Source organism: Tetrao urogallus (assembly GCF_951394365.1).
Source record: "Tetrao urogallus genome assembly, chromosome: 1".
Classification (NCBI taxonomy): Eukaryota; Metazoa; Chordata; class Aves; order Galliformes; family Phasianidae; genus Tetrao; species Tetrao urogallus.
Window position 1 is genome coordinate 97,735,628 of NC_136813.1, and position 19,131 is coordinate 97,754,758.

Genomic DNA, 19,131 nt, shown 5'->3' on the forward strand with positions numbered 1-19,131 from the left:
AGTGGTATTTTGCGTAACTGAATGAATCAACAGTACCAGCTATAGTGAATAGCTCATTGATTTCACTGGGAATGCTTGCACATCATTATACCCTTTCACTCTTACCTCTGTAGCTGAGAGTTTTGAAGACTGTATGCATCTATAAAATGTTCTGGTCCATGCCAACTGTTATTAAATTTATCTTACGTTTGTTTGAGAAGCAGAAAAAAAGGACTGAACAGCTCATAGCGGTTTCCAACTTTAATTTTTGTAGTAAACAAGTCAGCATTTTCATTAACAGTGTCCTTGAAACGTCCACTACAAAGGGAAGTATTCTTTAATATTTCATACTACACGCAGTGCTGTTAGGTAAGTGATTTACGGTTTTCTCATTTTGCCAATCCTCAAGCACGTGAAGAGTACCATTTTGATCACCTTACACTAATTAGCTTTAATTATATTCTTCTTCACAAGGAAGTCCTTAGACATATTAATGTATATTTATCTACAGGGCATACTGTGAGTATGGGAGGACGCTGTTCCCTGATTTGCATAGGGAGGCTTTGGAAATGTCCTCTGGCTCTGTATGAAAGAAGAATAATCTTACACTCTTAGAACACTATAAACACCTCACACTTGTTACCTTTGGCAGTGGTAAAATATTTGCCATTGCCAGTTATTTTCTGCCTACCCTCACTGTTTAAAAAAATAATTTCAACGTGCGCCTTAATATATATAAATTCACTCGATGCTTTCAGTGCACTTGAACAGATTCCTCTCCGAAAGTTACATGTAACTATCCATGTTTCCCATCCTCCAGTGGACACTTATCACTGCCTGGCACAGCCCCGCTGCCTTCCACAGCCCCGCGCTTTCACTCCCTGCCGTCACAAAACCCGTCCTATTCAACACCCGGGCACGCACCGCCGGCAGCCGTTGGCCGCTCCCGCGCGCGGGCGGAAGGCTCCGCCGCAACAAAAGGCGACGCAGGGCACGCGGGAGCGGCCGCTGCCCGCCGGCGGCCAGTAGGGGGCGCCAGAGCTTCACCGCTGGCCCGGGAGCGGCGCGCGGCTCTCACCGCCGGCCCTACCGTCACCTCGGGGCCGCCGCTGGCCGCACGTGGTCTGAGAGGCAGGCAGCGGCCGCCCGCTGCCCCGCCCCGCTCCCTGCCGCCGCCACAAATCCGGCGTCTCTCACGTTGCTCTTTCCTGCGGTGTTTTTAATTGTACGCCCTGTTTAACGAGCCCGCACCGTGTGTGCAGGGGGAGAGGGGCAGCGCCCTCTATGCCGCGGGATGCGCGCTGCCCCTCAGCCGCTCCGTCGGGGCGAAACTTTCCAGCCCCGTGAGGTCCGCGTGCTCTGTAGGTCACGCCTGAGCCATCGGTACCTATCTGCGTGCAGCCGCCTCTCTTCTCCACAGAATTCCCCCCTCCCCCCCCTGCCCCGGGGCAGATCCCCGCGCGAGTCTCGCTCCCTAGCGTGCGCGGGCAGCACTCAGAGAGCAGCCGTGAAACCGCTCATCCCGGATCGGCTGGGCGCGGTGAGGGTCATCCTAGTGCGGAGGAGAGGCGTGGGAGCCCGCCGGCAGCTTGCTCCTATCGCCGTCCCCATCTCCCTACCCCGGGCGGAGAAGGACGCGTGGGTGTGGAGCGAGGCGCTTTAGTCACACCCCGCAGCCTCCTTCCCCAGGCAGCCTCGGGAGCCGCGCACATTCTCCTCCCTCTCGCTGCCAGCCGGTGTGTCCGCGGCGGCAGGAGGCGGAGGGGCGGGAAGGGAGAGGCGAGGCGGGAGCCGGGGCCGCCCGGGAGGGAGAGAGGCGGCGGCAGCGGGAGGTCCCCGCAGCCACTCTGTGCTGCACGCAGCCCGCCGCCACCGCTGTACGGCAGCAGCTGCTCCGCGGCGGAGTTGCTGCCCTCCAGCAGTTCCGCTCCGGTTCTTAGCGAGGAGGGAGGCGTAGGAGAGAAGTGCTTTATTTCGAGGGGATGCTGAGAAAGCCGTTCCCTCCTGTAGCACGTTGCCTGGGCGTTCCTATTATGGAAGTTAAGTGAGAAACTCCGCAGCTTGAACTGATTTGGGAGAGAGAGAGAGAGAAAAGGGGTAGGGCGAAGGGAGAGGAAAGCAAAATAGCCAAACCAAGCCAATGGTTTTCCTGCAAAGTGCCAGGAAGTTTGCGGAACACTTTCTAGGAATCAGGTCCTTTCTCAGAGCCTCTCCTTGTCTTCCGAAGAAAGAGCTTGCTTTTGGATTGCCATGGAGCCTAAAGAGAGCCTTAGACACACTTGAATAATTCCTCAGCTTGGGCTGGATTGGTGGGAATTTAGGAAGGAGCGCGTGTGCGAAGCAGAAGCTTTCGGAGCTCGCTGCCTGCTCTAATCTGTATGGATCTAAAAGTGTCACATTCAAGACCTTTCCATCTGCAGCTTTTGATTGCAAGATTTCCCTTTCCGCTTTAAGTAGCTGCTAGGAAACTGAAAACTTTTGGACCTACCTCTCGCTGTTTTTGGATACTTTTTTTTTTTTTTCTTTTTTTTTCTTTTTCTTCTGTATCTCTGTGGAATTGCTCTCGCAAACGATCGGGATTGCTTTTAATATGTCAAAATGGGTCTGCTGACGCCACTCCTGCTCTTTGGATTTGCATTTTTTCAAGTCTACGGTAAGTTCTCTTATTTTAGATGTGCCATTTCTCTTCAGAATTCCCCTCCAGCTGAATTTGATTTGGGACAGCACATGGACGGCATTATGAGCTTTAGCGTTACAGAGCCTTAAGTTTGTTTCTGGTATAAAAATGGCATTTCGAGGGGTAGGGTGTGGGGGAGAGGGAATGTATGTTTCTAATAAGCAGTGCTTTCCCTCTACTAACTTGATGGAAAAGTGGCTTGTGCGTGGAAGAACATCAGCTTGAGGTAGTGGGGAAGAGGAACGATCACCGTGCTAAATCTTTCATTTATAGGAGGCGCTGGTAGGGAAGCGGGTTGGAGCAGAGAAAGGCGGGCAGTTCTTGTAACCCATATTACTTCGCCTGCTTCTATTGTTAAACTTTCCGCCGGGAGAGCCTGCTGATGAAATAAATAGGTGAGCTGTGCCTCTGCGCCAGGTGAGGAGAATTGGCGACTTTCCAGAGTCCCTAAACACCTCTTTTGGCGCTGGTGGAGGATGGAGCGGGCGCCGGTGAGCAGAGCACAGCACGGCGCAGCCCCCCGTGCCCGCGGGGCCAGGCAGGTGCGGCGCGGCCAGAGGGGCGGAGGGTCTCCCCGCCATCTCCGCCCGCCCCTTCGTGACGGGCTGCCCGCAGGGAGCGTTGTCGGGAAGTGTTGGAGGGAAAGGCTTTTTTTTTTTTTTTTTTTTTTTTTTTTTTTTCTCCGTTCTCTTTTCCCTCGTTTTTCTTCCTCATTGGGTTTGTTCTGCAATGTTTCTTACCGTTTTCAAGTTGACGTAGTGGCCGAGGGAATGAGTATAAATGAGCTTTACACGCTTTAGTAGGGGCGGCAGCTCCAGGGCAAGGGTAAAATATCTTTCCAAGTGGGGGCTGGCGCTGTACTGCAGCGTAGACCTTAAGTGCACTACTAGATGTGAAGCAAGCATCTCAGACAGCATGCAGTACTACATGTGCTGGGATCAAATGTCTGGCAGCCCTCCTAATATTAAGCATTTGCATCTCTAAGCAGAGAGCTTAATAACTGGAACCCCGGCTATTTCTGCCTAGTAGAGAAAACTTTGTTCCAGGAAGCTGCTGCTTACAGTACTTAGCATGTCAGTCTCTAAGCTAGGACTCCGGGGTTATTGTTTGCAGTGCTAGCCTGCTCTGGGTGTTTCTGCCCCTCCTCTCCTCTCCCCCATGCAAAAGAGGAACCAAATAGACGAGAAGAGGAAGACCTTCAAGTAGTGCTTTACATTGGTTGCACAATAAGTCATACTGCTTAACCTGGTCTAGTGATTAAAAAATATATATATATATATATATGTATATATTCATACATATTTGTGTGTGTGTGTGATATATGTACATGCTATCCAGGAGGAAGTTGGAATGGCTTTAGTAGAACATTTGCATCTGTTAGTTAGGTCATGGTTTTGTGGGGATTTTTTTTTTTTTTTTTTTTTTCCTATTTTAACATATTTTGATTCACAAGGCCACCAGTGGTGGAGATATCTTTGTGTATAAACTGAAAACATCAGGCTGTAGAAATGTAATTATTAGTAAGTGTTTAAAATTGTATGTAGCTAGAAGGAAGACAATTAAAGTGCTCAGTGAAAGTGACAGAGTGAATCAGAGGAGCTTGGTGTTACAGAATGTAATTAATGTACCAGGCTGTTTGGTGATACATGAAACAAATGCAATTAACCAGCTTGCTGGAACGACAGGAGCACGACATAATTTATTCTGTTTTTGTCATGGGGAGCACAAGTAGAACCTTTGTTCTGTTTTAGCCGTATAGGACAAGGGTGGGAGGTGTAAGCGAAGCACATAAGTAGTGTAGAGCTGCACCATTAAGGAAAGGAAAAAGAAGAAGAAGAAGAAAAAAAAAAAAAAAAAAAAAAAAGCCAAGAAACTGCCCAGAATAGAAGTGATCCCACTCTTCCATGGGGAGATGTTGCAGAGACTGTGTCAACGTATGTTAGCAGCTCTTTTTTTTTTTTTTTTTTTAAAAAAAAAAAAAAAAAAAAAAAAACCTACCAAAAAATACATAAGCCACCAATTTTGTGGATGGCACATCATGACAAAGTACAGATTGCTAAAGTGTCTAACAAGTAGCTTTGGAGAAATATGGCGTGAAGGCTTGGCATGTGGTATTTTTGTCCCTTTATAAGCATGATAATTATGATTATACCTTAGGGTGACATATACCACCAGTTGCTTTGAAAAGATATATATCAACATTAGCACTATTTGTGATACTTTAAGAAAAAAGGTGAAGTCGGCTTGACTAATAAATCCTTGGTCAGTTTACTATGTTCAAATTTACCTCCTAATACACTTTTGTCTTTGTGGGTGGCTTTGTTGTTTTCTTTGTTTGGTTTGGTTCGGTTTGGTGTGGCTTTTTAATTATTTATTTCATTTTATTGGCACGTGGTCCAGAGAAAGACACTTTAGTATCTGAGGCATGATAGCCACTCTTTTCTCTATGATATTAACTTTGTTTAGTGACTTAAAAATGATATTACATCGTGCATGGTGGTGTAGATCAAAATGGTAATTTTTTTTTTAAAGCATTCTGTTCATACTTTTATGACAAAAATTGCAGAGCTCAATGAAAATGGCAGAAGACATTTGGTATAGATACATATTTTTTACTGTGGTTATGATTTTCCTGTAGCCCTGCCCATATTCTTGTGGTCTGTTCGGGGAATAACTTCTTTAGCTGATGATCATAATTACAGTTCATTAAGAATAATATCAAATTAGACAGTGTACCATAAAAAAAAATACTAGAGGTTAGGGTTAAGGTAACTAATTACTTTTTTTTTTCCACAGTGGCCAGTTGACTTTACTCTCACTGTTTTGTTGTTCATTGGTTGTTGTTTTTGTTTGTTTTTATTTTAGTGTTTTCTTATTATTAGTAAAGCTTGCAAGAAATAATATTAACAGAAAAGTTCACAGCTACTGTGAACACAGGTGTGTGGATGTTACCATAGACAATAGATTGAGTGGGCCGAATTCAGCTCTGGGAGGACTCTCAGTGCTTTCAGTGAAAATGACAGCCTTATATGTCAGAGTTGGCTTTTAGCCATTATCTTTTGAAAACTGCAAGTGTAATAGTCTTGTATGTGTGATGGTGAGAATGAGAATAATTTTTTAAGGTAGAATTTTATCTTAATATTTTTTTCAAAAGCATTTGTTTTCTTAATGGAAGGTATGCATCTGGTATGGTGTTTGAGGCATTCAGTCTCATGTTTCCTATTTGTTTTCTCTCTCTCTCTCTTTTTTTTTTTTTTTTTTTTTTTTTTTTTTGTTCCCCCTAAATTAATTTTATTTCTTGACACCAGCAAGGCCCTATACATGTCTCAGCTGCCCATCAGAAAACATGGCTTACTTATAGGGTTGGAATATATTCTTCCAATCAGCATTTGAGCTGACAGGGTCCTGATCTCTCATGTGAGTTTTGCTGTTGTTGGATAACCTTTACTTCTGTGGAACATATGCATTTTAATACATTAAAAGTCAGTTGAAACGAAGAGTTTGTGTTTCTGTTTCCTTTAGCTCGTTCTTCTGCTGCACCCAATTCTGCAGAGCGTTTGGATTCATGATTCCATCACTGATACAGAACCTCAGTGAAGTTAATATGAAATTAAACATGTGTTCCAAGTTAATCATATGCTTGAAAACTTTGCTGAGTAGGGAGGAATTTATGTCCATGATGAAATGTTGTGCTGAATTAGTCTTAATGTTTTTCTTTCCTTATTTCCTGTCTGCTAAGTTGTTATTGCAACAGTATGTATTTATGTGCAAAAGACGGGCTATGAGAAAATGCTGTCATAGCACTTCAGAGATGGATATGTTTGCAAAGTAATTTGATAGTCTAAATACTTTATTTTGTTCCTCTGCTGACTTGGTACACAGCAGTAGGTCTGATAGTGCATAGTTCTTTTAGAAAAGGCAGGATAGAGAGTTTAAAACTTTTCCATGAGTTACGCTTACTGCAGTAATACTGCCATTGGGAACTTTCTGGAATGATGAGGTTAATGTTGCTTGAGGAAAACGTGTGGCAAAGCAAGCTAATTGTAGCAAAGCTAGCAAGAAGTGGAAGAATTGAAGTAGATTTTTAAGGGTAAGTTAGCAGTTTGAATAGTATACACTAGAAATTTCAGTGAGAGAAAGTGAAGGCTTTTACTGTTCTGTCCAGTCAACTTCTTTTCCAGGACTTGTTCTTTTGTGATCTTGCTATATATTCTCACAGCACTAACCTCAATACATGCCCTGTCCATTGCTGAACCATTTAGTGAAAATTACAAAAGAGTATGCAATGGCTTTTTAGCCATTTGCTAGCTTTGAATTGCTATTCAAATATTGATCTCAGTTAAATAGATTGCTAACAGGTTCTGTACATTCTGTTTCAACCACCTACAAGGAACACTGCTGTCAGTTTTTATCTGTTATCTCAGCTGGCATGGCAGAGGTTGCTCTTCCTGTGGCTGCCATCTGGCTCACCACCTTTCCTACCAACCTTGTAGAGGATACTTAATAATCATATTGATGCTGATTCTTGCCAAAAACTAGCTTACTATTTATCATTTCTACATTTCTATGGGAATCTATTTTGTGTATAGAAGAAATTTTACTGTGCCAAAGAAAGCATATATTTACTCTTGCCATGTAAATGAATGTTTTGGCTTTTTTCGGTTCTTTCTGAAAAGGCATTTCTTACATGTAAGTTTATTGTGTTACTTGAGCATTCTTGCATTTTTATAGTACACATTTCTTATATATTCCAGAAATTCCTTTAAAGTTTTGTTCAGAGGACAGTACGGAGTCATATATTGAATCTCTATTTCTTCAGTAGTGTTGAGGGTGATTTTATGGAGGATTGTTCGCGTGGACTGTTATTTATGAGATCTCTTCAATATAATTGCATGCAAAAAAGATTTTTGGTATATAAGTTTTTCACTCTCTTTACTCTCAGTGGGTTTCTGCTATACTATACAAACAGTGGACTCTCTGCTCCACAAGTCACATAGAGTTGCCAGTGTCGTCCCTCTGTCAAACTCCTTTCTTAACATAATAACTATTAATTGTCTGTTGTCAAATGCTTTTCATTATTGTATCAGATAATTAAATTAGGCCCCATTAATTTAGGACATGATTACATACCACTTAAATCTGCAGCAATTTTGTTATTCAGTCCTCCATGAAAAAGTCCTTCTGAAAGCAGATACCATCTTGAGTTATTGTAAGACACACATCTTAAACCATTATTTCATCTTTTTAAATGCAAGCTTCTTACAATATGAAGTTGGCTGCATCCTTCCATAGAGATACCTTCTAAATAATAGAGTGTACAAGTCCATATTGCTGATTCAGTCCTACCTACTCTTGCTAGTTCTATAATGCTGTCTTTACTGATGCAGAGTACCTCTACAATAACAAAGCTACTGCTTGTGCTGGATTGTGGATTTAATGATATGAATTCCAAGCCAAGAGTTCATGAAGTAAGAAATGGCTTTTTAATTCCATCTCTGCAGCTTATCTTGGCTTTGCTGCCATGGAGGGGAGCCAAGATGTGCTATTAATTTTATTAAAATAATACCCTTCATAAATAAATACATGAGCAACAATACACAAACTAACCAATAGTACCCATGTAATAATTTACCTGGAAGTTTGAGCCAAAATGTCTGTTGCTGCGCGTGGTCTTTTAATATATATTTATGCATTGTCTGTATGGCTTTTGTGTAGCGTGCCAAGGCTAGAAGTGTCTCTGTAATGTGTGTTATAAATGAAGGTTGGACAAATAATGCAAAAAATAAATGTCCAGAACCCAGTTGTAAAACACAATAAACTATGCATTTCAGTTGTGTTCATCACTTGCCATTGATTGCAAGAGAAACTGAATAGAAAAAAGTTAACCTTTTAAAAGCAAAATGTCAGATAACTAACATTCGTCAGCTTCTTTCTCATTCAAACTGAAAGGAGTAACTGCCCATGCAAGAGTTCCAGAGGTACTTTTTTTACTGCTGAGAAAATGTCAAGTGTTGAGAAGCTATTATGAGAAGTATTTTAATGCTGCACAAACCCTGTAATGGTTTTTCAAGCTGTCATTCTGTTCTATTTTCAACGTCCTCAAGTCTTGTCGTCCAAATAACTTGATCCTGGCAAAATAAGTGATCAATTTTTACCTAACAATTTATAGTATAACCTGATGAGAACTCTGCAAATAAAGGATGAGTCATAGTTTCTTAGAGATCAATACTATGAAGAATTCAAATGGCATAATAATGCTGTTAGACCAAGATCTGTTTGGAAATCATGTCAGAGACATATGTCTCTTTTTCAATACTCTTTCCCTAGACAACTTAATCTTCTCTTTGAAATCTTCACTTCATATTGGAGGCTGCAGCAAGGGGCACTCTTTATTTCATGGAATCATAGAATTCTTAGAGTTGGAAGGATCTCTAAGGGCCATCTAGTCCAACTCCCCTGCAATGAACAGGAACATCCCCAGCTAGATCAGGTTGCTCACGGCCTTATCCAGACTCACCTTGGAAGTCTCCATTGACAGGGCATCAACTGTAACATTAGGTAACCTGTTCCAGTGCCTCACCACCCTCACTTTAAAAGACTTTTTCCTTAAATTTCCTTAAACTTCTCTTTTCACGTATGAGATCTTGTGCTCAAAACCCTGTGTCCCCTTCAGGACCTGGAAGTGCTTGTTGGTCCTGTGTGTACAGTAGCACTGCCCTTCTCCAGTGGTCTTCTGGAGAGGTAAATGTCACTATAAACTGGGAGGAGAGGGATTGTAGCCTAGTTCCAAGCTTAATGCATTACAAGACTGCCCAGTTTTGAAGCGGGGAACGTGTGAATACAGAAGCAGGGCAGTTGGGCTACAAAGCATGTGGTTGGGTCAGGCAGCATGGAGAGTAAAGACAAGAGTGGAATACTACTGTCATCTTAATGTGATAGTGTTGATTCCATGTAACTTTAATGTTGCTTTATATGCAGCATGTGTAGGTGTGTAGGCTTTATATTGTTATGTCATTTATCATCACCTACCTGTGGGGCAAATAAACCTTTCTGTTAAATTACTAGGATCTGCATTTGTTAAGAGTGGCTGCAAGAAAGTACAAAATTGTAATTTGATGCTCTGAACTAAGGTCTTTGCTGGCCTTAAAGTGATATATTGCAGAAGTGTTGTGAAAGATCGGTTGGATCTATTACATCTATTTTGTTACCAAACAGGATGAAACCCGGCTGTTTGTTCTATTATTTCAGGATACAATCACAGTGCTTGGGATAAGTGGATCCTGTGGTAAAATTGTCTTTTTGTACTGCTATCCTTAAAACACTTTATCTAAATACGCGCATGTAAAAATATCTGTGTAGCTGTATAATTATATATAGTTCTATATATACACACTTATGATGAAAGAAAGTAACTTTAGAAAAACATAAAGAGTAGAATATATGTCTGTAAAATCAAAACTAAACAGTGGTAAGAACTGTTAGAACACAGACTTAAGAGAAAATGAAGTGTGCAACAAGAAAAATGTCTAAATAAATATGGATCTGTGCAAAACAGAGCTGTTTATTATTATATACTAAGTTCTTTTTGACAATGTCAATTTAGGATGTAACCCAGAAGAGCACGTTTGGCTTTGTATGACCCCAAATTACTCTTTCTCCCTTTCAGTAGAAACATGCCTTTTTTTCCTTAAGTGATTTTTGGTTGCTAGGAGAAGTGCAGTAGGCTGCCCTGCTCTTACCCAGCAGTAAAACCAAAGAGTGTATTGAGGTAAAGAGAAGGGCAAACCACAGTACAGACATGAATCTCAAGTTGTCTCTAATACATTCACTTTGTTCCCACTTTTTCTTTGAAAACTTTTGTGTTCACTGATGGTGTTTCTTTTCAGCTGATCTCTCTAAAACTATTCAGAGTGGGGGAAACGTTGTTAAGAGTCTACTCATAGGAACAAAAAAGGAAGGGGAGGCTTTAAGAGTTCATGGATCCATGGTAGTAGCAATACCCAATTCACTGAATAGCTTTAGTCAGCTGCTGTTGAAAATGGATGATTTATACTTTTTTTTCCTCCTTGAAAAAGTACATAGAAGGTCTTAATGATGCTCCTGCCAGTTGGTGTGCTAGATATTGAAACTGTGAGCAATCTTCAAACTGCGTTCTTGAAACATGATAGGAGAATTCACATAGTAACATTGTATAAAGATGCTGGAATTAGAAAGAAGACTGTTAATTACTGTTTATATATATACTTTAGTTTATGATTTATGAAGTTTATGATTTAGTTTATGAAGCCCTTTTATTTGTTCACTAATTTATACTTTTTGAACTAACTGTAGACTGTGGTCATCGCCTCCTTCACTTACTAGATGTATAATCAATGAATATACAGATGTTATAATTAAGAAATACACAGGAAAGTTAGGCTAAACAGGTTACCACACCAAAGAAGAAAGGATGGAAATCTTATCCTTATCCTAGGCTTGTTGAGAGGATCCCAAGAGGAACAATCTCCAAAAAAGATCCTTCCCCACTGGTAGTCAGTTCTTAAATGGGGTCTAGGAGAGGTGGAGCCAGGTTCCACCGCTTCTGGTAGCACAGGTGAATTGCTTTCACCTGTGCTCCTAGTGCTGACTCATTGCATGCCTCGGGTGGTCAATCAGAGGTTCAGGCTGTGATTCAGCAGTTCCCATACACTAGGTAGTGAGCTAAAGATGTGCTTGACTAGATGTCTACTTTCAAACTTTTTCAATTAAAACTGGTTTAATGTAGCTAGATATTTTGGCAAGAGGAAGAGATTAAATAATATTGTCAATGTTAAGATGATCAAAATCATGAGAACTGTGAGAGATTTCACTTGAAATTGATTGTGGAATGAATGTATAGACAATAGTCTTTTCTCAAGTGCTTAATGAAAATCTATCCTTAACACGATCTTAAAATGATGATTATCAAGAAACAGAGCTGAAGAAATAATCTGTGTGAATCCTTTGAATGAGGATGTAGAACATGTGACTGCAAGGACTGTGATTTGTGCTATAAAAACAGATGACTGTAAACAGAGCAGTTGTCTGTATCATTCCTTAACAGGAGTAAGTGGTGAATGGCTAAGCATCTCATTACCAATTTAGAAGATCCTGTTGACTCAATCTAGTGACATGCAGATAATAGAGAAATTCAATGATGATTTAATTGGAAAAATAGCGCAGCAACTTCTACCGATTTGTTACTTGCATTTGAACAAAACAGGTTTCACTCGTATTTCGGAGGTTATTGGGTAGCCTGGCATTACTGGATTGAGTCCCAGTGCAGTTTAATAGTATCTGTGTCTATTTAGATCAAGGCTGAATGTGCCCCTGGGGAAAAATGAAGATGGAGGAGATGTAAGTTAAATTGCAGGGGTCTTGTTATATCTTGCAGGCTGCTGACAGTGGTGTGTGTACTGTGAGTTGGTTTTTGGTTTTGTTTTGTTTTGTTTTGTTTTTCCTTATCCACACAGAATTTAGGAGTGATTTAAATACTATTCAGTACCACAGAATTTTCAGTTACTTCTGTGAAAGCAGTGATTGCTGAGACCAAATTTCCCTCATAAATTACAGCAGATGTTGCCTTAGTCATTCTTCAGTGTTAGTCCAAAAGTGTTGTTGTCCTTCTTCCTGCTGAATACTGGATGGGAAATCAGAAACATTTTTGTAATTACTTGTAGATATTAGTTAAATTTTGTTTTAATTATTAGCATGTTGATATAAATGACGTGTCCACTATTACTCAGGAACATGTAGCAGAAAGGAGAATGAGATCTGGCCTCTGAGATCTTGGTTCGTGGTGTGTAACGTGTGCTGGCACTGATGGTTGAACGCAGAGGGGTAACAAACTGATGTTACCACTGCATCTTTTTACCTTCCATTTAATGCAGGGGAACTTCTGAGGTCCAGGAGGACAAATATGGTAGAATTATAAATCGTGAATCTGTCCTCTAGTAACAATTTTCCTTCCTCTGTCCTACCTCATCTCCTGGAGAACAAGTGTAGAGGGTGATTCAACACAGATGAATTTGGGACAGTATATAGGGGAGGAGTCAAACAGGTTGAGGTATGAGTCCTTATGTTTTTTTCCACTCTGTCCCATACTATGTGTTCCTGGGAGTCTCAATATTCTAAGGAGTATGACAGAAAAGAAGAGACCTGGTCTTGTCTGAAATTGGAGGAAATGTATTGTTGCGTGTTGACATTCAATTGTCTATCCTTCCTGTTTATACTTTGCTTTATTAATACGCTTAGTGCATCTAGTGAAGCATAATTTCTTCATAAAACTGACCTGACAGAGCCCTATTCATCTGTGGAGGAATCTTCTTTCAATTTTACGACTATACATCTTTAATTTAAAAAGATCAGGTATAGCCACAGTACTGAAGTAGGGAGGAAGTAAGGAACAAAGGAAGATTTATATACGCTTTTCCTGTCTTATGATAATGGCAATTTCTGACTTTTTTTTTCCATTCCTCTACTCCTGTTGAATCTATTTCCTAGATTATGCTATAAGAAAGGCTTTTGTGGCAAATTTTAAATGTGAAAGCTCTTCACTGCATTTGGATGTGTGGTTCTAGACGACTTCCCCCTGCATAGGCTGGAAAATGAGAGAAGCAGCTTAATTTTACATGGAAGTAGCTGTAGCTGAAAATTCTGTCCTTGGAGAAAAATGTACTGTTGTGCAAATTTTCCTTTACTGTGCTGTCTGTTACTTTTATCTTTGTTTAATATTTCATTTCTCTAGCTTTCTTCCTTTTTTTTTTCCCTTTTTTTTTTTTTTTTTTTTTTTTTTTTTTCCCCACAGTTCAAGACTTCTATCTTGTTTTCTTGTCAACTGTTTTCATTTATTTTCTGTCCTTTTACTATTTCTGTTATGTACTTCTCTGGTTGATTTAGATTGCTCTTTTCTCATCATGATGCTGGATCATAAAAAATGAAAGGAATGGAATAAAAAGTTGGGACTAGTGAGCACCATTTGTTATGGAGAAACAAGTATTAGAAAATTTGTTCTTTGGCAGGATTAATCAGTGAGTTCTGTGTGTATAGATAATGTTTTGTGGAGTCAGAATCTTATGTCACTTCTAACAAGTATCTTCAGAGAATTATTGTTATTTCTTTTAAAGGACTTTATAGGTGTAAATCAAATCTTATGAAGATGGAAAATAGTGCTGTCCTGAGCATAAGTAGTTTAACTGTATCTCGAGTCTACCTTTGAGTATAGAAGCACATAAGATCCATCTGTCATGGAGAATCTCTCCTTTAATACAGAGAGAGTTACAGATAATCATTTTTATAAGTGGTTTATAACATTTCCTATTTTTTTAAATAGATAAGCATTCTGCAAAGTTATGAACAGACCAATTAATTAATTTATTTATTTTTTAAATAAAGGTAAATGTAAACTGGGGTGTTGGCTCTGAATAAGCCACTCAGAGAAATAATTTTGCTCACGCTGCTGTTGAAATCATTAGTATTATTTGAAGACTTAATTTCTGTTATGTATAGATAATCTCTATCTAGTATATTCATACATCATACATAATAAAATATAAATACAATCTGTTACATAGGAGACATTCAGTCTTAAGAGGATTCTCTCTAACCTAGTAATTGAAATGTTTTCTGTGTGAGAGTTTATATTTTATTTTATTATTATTTTCCTCCTAATTCGCAGTTGATTTTAGTTGCATTCAAAAGCAAATACAGTTATTTTTCATGGTGGTTATGACTTGTGACTTATGTATGAAATCCTGACTCAGCAGAAGCTGCTAGGAATTCTGTCATCAGCATCAGAGGTGCCACAGTTTTTGTTTTTGAGATACTTGGTGTTTGGTGTGTAGGAAGCAAACGTGAAGAAGGAAGTCTTCATTTTTTAATTATTCAGAGGCTAAGAGACTGACTTAAAACTAAACCCAGAGCTATGATCAGCAGGTTTAAAGATGCAAGAGGGTTCACTTGCACTCTATCCATTAGACAATCACCAGTCATCCAAAATTATGATGCAAAGCACGCTTCAGTAGTAAACAACATAGTCAGCAGCTTGAAAAAGAAGTCTGTGAAATCATGAAAACTGCATTATTTCATCTTCAAATGAGTCTTGCTGTTGACTTATGAAGATCACCTTCAGCTGTATCTATATAGACTTACCATTTTTGCTTTGTTAGAAGTTGGCAAAGTAGAAAGGCAGATGCATTATTTGACACACAAAGAGGCATGAAAGAAATTTGTGTTTTTGAACAGGATTTTTGCTGGTTTGAGTTGTATTTCCAGAGTAGTGACAAGAGTGAAATAAATTCTGGCGCTGATTGAATAAAGACCAATATGGGAATTAACGGTTCTTTGAAGGGGATAAAAGAGGATGGTATGCAAGGGTTGCTTTCTTCAGCAATCTGCAGTGATACGTTTGGCATCTTTTGAGGTAGTCTAATTATGTATTTTAAAGGTCAGATCTGTATTTCACTATACATACGGTCATCATAATCTGGACCAAACTATCTTAAAGGCTACATCATGTTAATCCCATGATATTCCTGTTAACGTAGTATGCTGTTATTTCTGTCTGATGGGAAATAACCAAGCGAACTGCCTGGGAAAGGCTCTGAAGGGATGATATTTGCCCACCTGATACATTTTGCAGTCATGTCCATGTAGGGAAGAAGGTGGAGCCTACAGGAACTGGGATCTGGAGCATTAACTTAGCATGCTACTTGTGTATTACTTGCACAGTGAGATTCATGCTGCTGTGGAAACTGTAGATGGGTAATATTTTAGCAACAAGTATAATCAAGAACAGTGTTTTTCTTGTATGTCCAGGATACCCTTGTTCTGAATTATGATTTGGAGTATTGGGTGTGGGAGAATTCTAAGGTAAGTTTTAAAGAAAGATGGATTGATTCTTCAGAGATGGATAATTCTCAAGACAAATATCTGTGAAATGATAGGTCCAATATATCTTTTTTTTTTCTTATTTTTTTCCCCTCCCCTTAACACCTTTGGAAATTAATTTCTTAGTGCTCCTGACTTTTGTTTAACATTTTGAACATACAGGCAGCATTCTCACATCTACTAAGTGTGATACGTTAAGCTGGGGAGAGAAAATGTAGAAAAGGTTAGTTTTAATATTAACTTAGCTGGAGGCACATTACCTATTGAATTGCTAATACCACATCCTGGAGTGTTTTGAGTACTAGTAGTCTCTTTTCCAAATACAATTCTTGTCTATCTTTTCTCATCTGAGCCTCACAGGGTCATAATTCTTACATCTGCTTTAGGAAAATGATAGTATGTTACTAGTTAGTAACCTAACTTGAGACTTGCCAAGATAGAGCATTTTGAAAAAGTTTCTTTGAAAGTGAAACTTCCATGGAGAAACTGCAACACAGAACAAGAATGGTGGGAGCAAAAATGTTCAGAAAATGTGCACTGAGTACCTGGAGAGGAAATATAATCTTCATATATAATTCCATATTGAATGTTCAGAAGGCTTTTCATATCAGATATGGTTTGAATATATTATAGTTTTTTTAAAAAACTTAGTAATAATTGATTTCATACACATGTGATATAAATAACACCTAATTGAATATTGTAAGCCAAAGAAAAAAAATCAGCCAATAATTCAATTGGATATACTCTTGGTAAAACTGTCTTGTAGAGCTATAAATATATGCTGCATATTACTTTTATTTCCAGTTATTTTTGCAATCTTTAAATGGCAAATAAAGCTATTGTTAACAGACCTCAAAATCGCTTGGAAGATATTCACAGCACAGATCATTTTGAGGAAAAGAATGCATGTTTTTGTTAAAAATATTTTAATAGTGTCTAAATGTTGGAACAAATAGATAAATTGTCAAAACAAATGATTAAACATGTTTCTTCTGTATTTCAATGGAATAAATTCTGTTGAGGGTTTATAAGCATTTTTCGAAGCACAGTGGCGTATAGTTGCCTCTGTAGAAAAAGCTGGATCACAGAAAACTATAAAAATACTGATAACAGTAACTGGGAGTAGGTATAGTTTGACCTAAAATAACTTCATGAAGTAAGGAAGAATTAAAAAATACTCATCGTGCAGGCATATTATTACCTTCTTTTACTTTCTTCCACATACATCCAAATAAGCAAAAATACTGGTATGGTTTCAGTAACATCTTTAAAATTAGGTCTAACTCTTTTGTTTTTCTTTTCCACTAATGGAAGAGATTTTGCTTTGTAAGGATTTTCTTATGTATTGCATGCTGCCAGTAAAATGGCAATTAGATATGGATCGGTCCACTAAAGTGAGAGTTCATGAAGATGTACTTGAGATAATGTAAGCATCGCTAGCTCTTTTTCTCTTTCCCCTTATCAGTGAATGATCAGTACTTACAGCTTCTGTATGCTTCCCTCAACACAATGAGAAAGATGACAATGATAGATCAGTCTGTCTGGAAGCATGCCTATTGTTTTCATAAACCAAGTATTTCAAACTTTTAGGGAAATATTGTTAAAACATAATATTCCTGCCATCTGCCATTTCTTGCTCACTTCAATGAGAAGCTTTGGAGGTAAGTAAGAAGTGCATCTTAACAAGTTCAATGTGATAAAATTCAGAATATTGAGACTGAGTGGATTTCTTAACGATATAAATAGGAAATAGAAGATTATTAAGAAATAGTAAAAACAGAGGGGGGCACGAACAGTTGCTGATTTCTTGTGCTGTAGACTTCTAATTGGTTGCCTAAGTGGAGAGATTCATAGTATAACTACCTTTGTGATAGAAGCTGCAGAACACCAAAGATCCAAGCAAGAGGGAAGATTAATGAATTTTTTTATTTTCAACTCAAATGTTATTTCTGAAAATTCTCTTTCTTTTTTTTTTTTTTTTTTTTTTTTTTTTTTTTTTAATTTTTTGTATTGAGAATTACAAGGTGCAAGTCTTCATGTTTGTACCAAGACTAGAATTGTGTGCTTACGTATACAGATGTAGCCTGTTCACTTGCTGGAGATGAATATATAGTAAAAATATAAAGTGTAACCCTCTGGGGATAAATATAGAGGTGACAGATTACATTATTTTATATTTTATATTTATTCTTCATGCATTTTTTGTTTCCTGGTGATGGTAAAATGTCTGTTTAATTTGGTTTATTATCATCACAGAATCATAGAACGGCTGGGGTTGAAAGGTCATCTCATTCAAACCTTCTGCCATGGGCAGGGCTGCCCTCACGAGCTCAGCTGCCCAGGGTCCTACTCAACCTGGCCTTGAGCACCTCCAGGGATGGAATACCACAGCTTCTCTGGGCAGCTGTGCCAGGGCCTCACTGCACTGAGTAAAATATTTCCTCCTATTATGTAAATCTCCCTCCTTTTAGTTTAAAACCGTTCTCCCTTGTCCTGTAACTTTTTTTTTTTAACAAAAAGTTGATCTCCCTCTTGCTCATAAACTCCCTGCAAGTATTGGAAAGCCTCAGTGAGGTCTCTGCAGAGCCTTTGCTTTTCCATGCTGAACAAGCCCAGCTCCTTCAGCCTTTCTTCATGGAAGAGGTACTCTAAAAGTCCTTGTGGCCCTCCTCTGGATCTGTTACCGCAGCTCTTCATCTCTCTTATGCTGGGGGCCAGATGGGGCCTTCTGAGGGCCGAGCAGAGAAGGTAATCTGAATCTATTCTCTTGTAGTTTAAAGCCATAAACCCCTTGTCTTATTACTATGCACTCTTGTAAACAGTTTCTTCCTGTCTTTCTTGTAGGCTCTTTTTAAGTACTCATAGGCTGTTCATCAGATGTATGAGTGCCAGTGTGTGTGCTCTGAACTGTCAGAACTGCGTGGATGGTCTTGTGTGCTGTGTCCCAGAAAATTGACGCACTGATACAGTTGAGATAGCACAAACCATGGCTTCATAGAGTTCCTTCCTTTATTGTTTTATTCTAGTATATGTATTTCAAAGTGCCTGTTAATTAGAGCAACACTTGAACAACTTTTAAAAGTGAAGTGGCAATCTGGTGTTGGTTATTAACGTTATTTGTAAGCCAGAAGTCATCTCCCAAAGAATTTCAATCAATTATTGTCATATCTTGTATTGTTTTGTCTGTGTCATTTTAGTGCAACTGACCATCTTTTCAAACTACATATCAGTGGCTAAGCTTCAACAATCCAAAACAGAAGTTTGTGGGGGTTTTTTAATACCTAACAGAGAAAGAGTACCGTATTTGGGGTGATAAAAAGATAGTTTGCAAGAGATCTTAAATATTAAGAGAAGGTTTATATTTGTTTTAAGAGGTACTAGTAGATTGTTGGACAAAATGATGGCCCTTCACCTCCAAGGCAGTAGTTTAAATTAGGCCCTGGATCCTAAGTTAATTGAGATGAATGGTTTTAGCTTTTCCCTGGTGTAAAGTATTCCATGCTACAAAATCACCACACATCTGTTTTGCACTTGGCATAATTGGCATTCTCTTAGGACTGAGTTGG

General features: G+C 39.1%; 1 protein-coding gene across 1 annotated transcript in view; it reads left to right on the forward strand.

The window, feature by feature from the left end:
- Nucleotides 1–2,577: 2,577 nt before the first annotated feature.
- The window catches only part of ROBO2 (roundabout guidance receptor 2), a gene marked incomplete at both ends in the record, with an annotated part of 445,132 nt that continues 428,578 nt past the window's right edge, over nucleotides 2,578–19,131 (forward strand). Inside the window, one exon of the mRNA XM_079549526.1 lies at nucleotides 2,578–2,632. Within this exon, the coding sequence (XP_079405652.1) occupies nucleotides 2,578–2,632 (55 nt within the window). The remainder of the gene's footprint in view (nucleotides 2,633–19,131) is intronic.